The 7,268-nt window shown below is 36.7% G+C and overlaps 1 protein-coding gene across 1 annotated transcript; it reads left to right on the top strand.

The window, feature by feature from the left end:
• The first annotated feature begins 276 nt into the window (after window positions 1-276).
• On the top strand, window positions 277-7,017 carry GH9B7 (glycosyl hydrolase 9B7). Its single transcript, XM_068627002.1, has 6 exons — window positions 277-845; window positions 1,060-1,343; window positions 2,008-2,445; window positions 2,945-3,092; window positions 6,156-6,322; window positions 6,404-7,017. The coding sequence occupies exons 1-6, from the start codon at window positions 626-628 to the stop codon at window positions 6,734-6,736; spliced, it is 1,590 nt and encodes a 529-aa protein (XP_068483103.1). The 5' UTR covers window positions 277-625; the 3' UTR covers window positions 6,737-7,017.
• Window positions 7,018-7,268: the final 251 nt, after the last annotated feature.

The following is a 7,268-nucleotide window of genomic DNA, read 5'->3' as shown; positions in this document are numbered from 1 at the left end:
AATTGGAAAGGTTAAAATGGTGACGGTCACTTAGAAAGGCATCAATCCTTGATTGAAGTTGAAGTAAAAGGAACGGTGGAGGGTGGTTGCTTAAGATGGAGGGCCCCTCTCATTCCACACCAACCCGCATCTCGCCGTTCAATTCAATAACAGACAACAAAACCTCACCGACGCAGCTGGCATCACATCACTCACATGTTGACTCCATCTTTTTACCATTATACCCTCACTCCCACCGACATCCTCGTCATTTACCAAACAAAAAAGACAAAAGTCACACAAGGCCAATGGTACCCAACCTAACACCCAATCACTGCCAATTTTTTTTTTCTCCCGCGAGAACAACACTCTTCGCCGTCGCTACCATTTTCTTAACTCTCACCGTATACGGTTCCACACATACGGAAACAGTAAACCTGGTTGTTGGTGTTGTTCTGTCCGAAACCGAACCTCATTCTAAAGATAGCGGTTGTCATTGTAAGAGCGAGGAGGCATGGCGTTTAGAAAGTGATACCGTGAGCGACAGCAATGCGTCGCGTTGGGGTTTGATTATAATACGCAGATCGAGGCCACGAGCTGTGTGGTGAAGCACATTTTGCAATTTGAATAACATTAATGATAAAAGATGGGAGAAAAATCGAAGTCCAAAGGAGGGTGTTGCGGTTGGTTCATCGCGTTTGTCATTCTGGCTATCGTCGTCGGTGCTGTTGTTTACACCGTTAAGAAGAAATTCGGTCACTCTGGTTCCGACAAAGCCGCTCCGGTTCCCGGTCCTCCTGGCGCCGTTGATCAGAAATACGCCACTGCACTAAAAACCTCATTGCAATTCTTCGATATTCAAAAATGTATTTCATTCTATCACCTCTTTTATGCCTTTTTCCTGTTTTTTTTTTTTCATTTCAATATTTCACAATGTGGTTCTTAATGTATATTAATTAAGGCAACAATGGTATGCTAATGCCACATTATTAATCTATTTGACTCTTTAGTTTCTATTAGCCATTATTTTATAAGTGTTGTTGGTGTTGGTTAACAATGGTGTTTCCTCGTGTCATGCAGCTGGGAAGTTAGTCAACAACAAAATACCTTGGAGAGGGGATTCGGGTCTTAAGGATGGGAGCCAAGCGAAGCTGGATCTCACAAAGGGAATGTATGATGCTGGGGATCACATAAAATTTGGTTTTCCGATGGCTTTTACGGCGACGGTGTTGTCTTGGGCCATTCTGGAATATGGAGATCAAATGGATCACGTTGGCCAGTTAGTCTCGGCTCAAGATTCGCTCAAGTGGGTCACAGATTATCTCATCAGTGCTCACCCTTCTGCGAATGTTCTTTACATTCAGGTTTATGTCTTTTACAACTTTGGTTTGATGCCACCTTGCTGTGCAAGATGTGAATGCATAAATTTATTGCCTTCTCTGTGTGGGTACTCCGTGATTCTTAGAGTGTTCTGCGTGGTAAAACTATAGGATTTGTTTTATTTTTATCCTTACTTGGTATAACATTTGACTTTGATACATTCAGTGCTGGGGATTTACACAATAAGTTAGCTATGTTGTGCCATCTGTTTGAAAAACGATTAAATGTTGTAACTAGAAGTGTAAAATATTTATTAGTTCTGATGGTGATGCAACATATTGTTTCCTTAGAGAGAAAAACTGCTGCATTCACAGTAATTCAATTTAAAATCAAATCTACATTGTTGTTCTTCCAGAATCGCCTTTCTATTTGTAAGGTTATCGGTATGCTTGTGGTATTAATCCTATGACAGGCCATGAAATTGGATAAGGGATTTTGTACAGGGCAGGCTATCAATTTTAGATTTTTATGACTCCATTTCTTTGTTGTACATGTATTCGACGATTGAATAACTGTCATTACTCCTCTTTTCCTTTTCATGTTCAGCCACTTAATTTGTGTGTGTATTAGGACTATTAAGCCTTTAACAACCTATTTTTAGGTTAACATTTTCTAACTTGTTTGATGTATTAAAATCACCATTTGCAGGTGGGTGATCCTGTTGCAGATCACAAGTGTTGGGAAAGGCCAGAAGACATGACTGAGGCTCGACCACTCATACAAGTGAATGAATCTTATCCTGGATCAGACATTGCAGCTGAAACTGCAGCTGCCATGGCCTCAGCATCTTTGGTATTTAAAAAGACTGATTCTGCGTATTCAAGCACACTCCTCAAGCATGCAAAACAGTTGTTTACTTTTGCTGACAAAAATAGGGGATATTATAGTGAGAGTATACCTGAAGTCCAGACATATTATAACTCAACTGGATATGGCGATGAGCTTTTATGGGCTGCTAGCTGGCTCTATCATGCTACGGGTGATGATTCTTACCTTGAGTTTGTGACTGGCCAAGATGGAGAAGACTATGCTGATTGGGGAAGCCCAACCTGGTTCAGTTGGGATAACAAGCTTGCTGGAACTCAGGTATAAATGAAGGATAATGATAGATAGTACAAATTGGTGTTGCCAAAAAACTGAATAACAAACTCCTCAAGTGATTTCTATCAAGCTCCCTCTGTTTTTTTATACATTGTTATTCAACCAATACTGTTTGAGCATGTCAAATTTCACACAAAATCTTCATACAGCTCAGTAGAACTCACTAGAAAAAGCTCAATCTTTTTTTCCAGTTTCCAATTTGTGATTTGATTAACTGGGAAGGACAACCATTAGCGTTATGAGTGTGTTGCTATAGAGAAGGGCTTTTCAGATTTTATTGCAACCTACTTACCCCATCATGTAGAAAAGACAATGACCAGCTTAAATTTCTGTCTTACGAACAGAGTTGAGCTAAATTAAGAGTCTTGTGGTATTCAAGTTTTCAGATCAAGATTCTAGTTATAATAATTATAATATTACTGTACAAAGCTGACTTTTGCTATTCACATATATTTTCTTTAATAATTGAATCTTGTTTGTGCAGGTTTTGTTATCTAGATTAAGCTTTTTTAAGGCAAAGGACATTTCAAATTCGTATGGCTCTGGTCTCCAAAGTTACAGGAAAACAGCAGAGGCTGTAATGTGTGGCCTTCTTCCGGATTCTCCAACAGCCACAAAAAGCAGAACAGATGGTAATATTCTTCTTGAATGCTCTATGATTGGATACGTATGCCTATAATCATACATTTCTTTTTTCCCAGCCACGTATCCATTTTCGCATCTTGACATCTACATTAGTTAAATGCCCAGTGCCCAATGCACTAGTCTTCTACTTGAGGGATCTAGAATGAGTCAAATGTTTGCAACCTTACACCATGAACAGCCAGGCTGTTTGCAATGTTAGAACTTAAATTAGAATGCATCATGGTTTTGAAGATGCAACAGTACCGCTTACCCAAGGCTCACTGCTAGAGAGTTTCTGATTAACTAAATTAAATTATAAGCAGATTTCTAATAATGGACATGTAGGCTATTTTTCATGGCCTGTGATGTTGGAGTCAAGAAATAAACACACTGAATTCTGAATTTAGATAGAAATAATGTTTTTAGGCCTGGTTTGAGTACAAACATAGGGTTTCCTTCACAGAAACACATGAAATTACAATTTTACGCCTTAATTCCCTTTTACCAATCTACAACACAACTCTATATCACATTAACTGTTGCATCATAATCTGTAATTACCTAATCTAAAATTATTATAAATATAACTTCCCAATATAAAATACGTTTAATTTTAACCTATCAAATGCCTCCTAATACAATATCAGCCCTGTCCTCAAGGCAGAAATAGGGAAACTGTTCCTTGCTGATCAACATTTCAATTTGGTTTCATCAATTCCAATCCCTTTGGATTCTTCTTGTTCTTCCACATCATCATCTTCCCCTAAGTTATCACACGTGACTTCCTTTCAAGACATCAGTAAAGTGATCCAAATGGTTGGCCACATGGAAAATTACCTTTCCCCTCCTTTTAACATTCTTTTGATTAGGTAAAAGCTAGTGCCACAATTTAAACAATTTACTACAAGCAAAACACTTGAACTATGTAAGGAAATAAAAATTTATTTTATTGATAACAATCATACCTATAACATTCTCATCACCTCTATTTGTAACAATCAAACTCTTTAAAATAAGAAAATAAAAGTATGTTGAAATGAATAGGAAGATTCTAAAACTATTTTGTCCAAATCACTATGGAGATATTGAGAATATTTTCATCATGATAATCTGCTATTTATAAGATTCCCCTTCAAGTTGGTAAGTGAATATTGATTATTTCCAACTTGCCTACAAGATTCTAGAATCTTCCCTAAGGAAACCCCTAGTGAAAGTGTCCGTCATATGAAGTTCTATAGGGAAATAGGTTATAATCGCGAAACCTTTGTCAAAATTATCTTTGATGAAGTATCTATCAATTGTAATATGTTTGACCCTATCATGTTATATTGGATTATGGGCAATGCTCAGAGATGATTTGTCATCATTGTACAATTGCATAGAGATGTCAAGCTCTGTTTAGAAGGTTATCTAGTATGATTTTCATCTAGGGTCCTTCACAGATCTTTGAGTAAGGGTTCGAAATTCAACTTGTGCACTAGAATGAAATATTCCATCCTAATTTTTGCTCCTCCAAGCTACCAAACTTCCTCCTAGAAACATACCATACTCAAAAATATATTTTCTGTCAATAATAAAATATGCATAATCTGCATTAGTATCTATCTTCAGGGTCGAAGTGTCTTCTTTCCTGAACGATAGCTCCTCTTTTGGTCTTGAATTTAAGTACTTTTTAATTTTGTCAATCACTTACATTTATCTTTCTCTTGGATCATGCAAACTAACTTATCACAGTAACTACATAAACAATGTCTGGTATCGTGTGTGATGGATAAATAAATTGTTCTACCAATCTTTTATAGTGGGTCTTTTCTATAGGAAGACTATTTCACTTCCAATTTTATGCTTTACTTTAATTAGAACTCCTGAGGTTCACATCAAAACTTACTTGTTTCTTTGAGGAGGAGATTAAGTACATATTTTCTTTGAGAGATGAAACTCACCTTTCTGGAATAAGAAATCAAGGAACTATTTGTGTTTTTCCAGGTCTTTTATTTCAAATTGAACCGCCAATTTTTCCTTTAAAACCATTTTTTAATAATTTCATCATCTCCTACAATAATTTTATTATCCACATTGACCAACAGTAATGATGTGAGTTTACCTATCACAAAGTACTTTATGAATAAAGTATGATTTCCTTAAGTGTGCTTGTATCTTAAGGAAACTAATGCTTTCGTAGATCTCCCAAACCATGCTTTTGAAGATTGCTTAAGACCATATAAGGCCTTATTTAGGAGACATACCTTATTCCTTTCACTACGGGTCTCAAATCCTAGAGGAATTTCCATGTATAATTTTTCTAAAGTTCCATGAAAGAAGACATTCATCACCATTCAAGTGATGTTAGTCCCAACCAAAATGAGCTGCCAAAGCAAAAAGAATTCGAACAATATTCATGTTCGAAACACTTTTACATGCTGACCAGCCATCCAATTGAATCTTGCCCATCGAAAGTGGGTACTTGTACTTTTTGTACTGCATTTTTAATTAAATAAACTGAATCCCCATAAGGCTCTATGAGTGAGTGTTGAAAAGCCCTTGATCATTGGTTGACTAGTTCTAACTTCCTGCACGCTATTCTCTATTAATTGGCTCTTTTTCCTAATCCAAATCCTTCTACAATGGTGTAATGGTATCCAAACTGCCAAGCCTTTCTCTCATTCCTATAAAATCTGTGAATGTCTTGGATTTCATCTCCCATTTTTTGTCCATAATCATTGTGGTGAGAATTGGCTCTTAACATCTCCTTGACATTCATTTCCTCTACATGCTTTTCCGATGCTTCCACTCTAAAGTTGTTGTTCTCAAGAAATAAACACACTGATTTCTGAATAAAGATAGAAATAATCTGCTTTTTATGCCAGATTTTAGTACGAACACCAGGTTTAGGGTTACAGGGTTTCCCTGTAATAAGATTATAACTGGTTGAATAGATTTGGCCTATCATATGATAATCATTGCTCCTGGCTAAAAGTATTTTTGAAATTCAAACGTTTGAAATTCATTTTTAGATTAATAATTCTATGCTATATGTGCTGCAATTAAATTCTTACTTTTCTATAATACAGAGGGTCTTATATGGGTGAGCCAATGGAACTCTTTGCAACAACCTGTTGCATCTGCATTCTTAGCTGTTGTTTACAGTGACTATATGCTAACATCACAGACACCAAAACTAAAATGTGATTCAGATTCCTATACCCCATCAGATCTTCGAGACTTCGCCAAATCTCAGGTATGCATGCATTATTATTTGCACACAATATTTGTTTGAAGTGATCCATGCTCAAATATAAAATTTATGTAATACTTTTAGGCTGATTACGTATTGGGCAAGAATCCTATGGATATGAGTTTTCTGGTGGGCTACGGAGATAAATTCCCGCAATTTGTGCATCATAGGGGTGCTTCAATTCCTGCTGATGCAAAAACTGGCTGCAAGGATGGTTTCAAGTGGCTTGACTCATCTGATCCAAATCCCAATGTAGCTACTGGAGCACTTGTTGGTGGACCCTTCTTGAATGAGACTTTCATTGATTCCAGGAACAATTCCATGCAAACAGAACCAAGCACGTACAACAGTGCTGTCATAGTCGGTCTCCTATCAAGTTTAGTCACCACGTCTTCTGTTGTTCAATCCTTTACCTAAGCTCCTCAATTGCACTTCTTGAGATAGGTTTGTGTTTTTTGTAGCTTTATTCATTTCCCGATCCTGACAAATGGAAAGTGTTGTTAAAAGCATGAAACATAATATTGTAATGATATGCTTGATTGTATGAGTGTAAACCACGAGGTTTCGATAGGTTTATGGTGAATATGTACGGGTGTAGTTTGCTTTGGCATTATTAGCTCAGCAGGTGTGGAGCTATTTTCTTGTAGTTGTTTGTAGACCACATTTTCAAAAATTTATTATTACTATTATTCGTATCATTACACTCTCATCTTATTGTTCATCTTTTGTTTCATTCTGTAGTACCAGCACACCAACTCTCGACATGGTACATTTTGTTGGCATCTTCCACTACCTAGTCCTAACGTTGTACATCATCCTAATAGGAAGAAAATAATACTACTAACTTACACATCACCTCACGTTCAAATTCAAATTGGATAACCTCTTACTACTGATGATAAAATATGTATAAACTATATGGAGGTCGCATTTAATGAGGGTGGTGGAT

The sequence above is a fragment of the Phaseolus vulgaris genome, chromosome 9 (genome assembly GCF_051622355.1).
Source record: "Phaseolus vulgaris cultivar YP4 chromosome 9, ASM5162235v1, whole genome shotgun sequence".
NCBI lineage: Eukaryota > Viridiplantae > Streptophyta > Magnoliopsida > Fabales > Fabaceae > Phaseolus > Phaseolus vulgaris.
The sequence above is the reverse complement of the archived record's forward strand: the minus strand, read 5'-3'. Positions and strand labels throughout refer to the sequence as shown.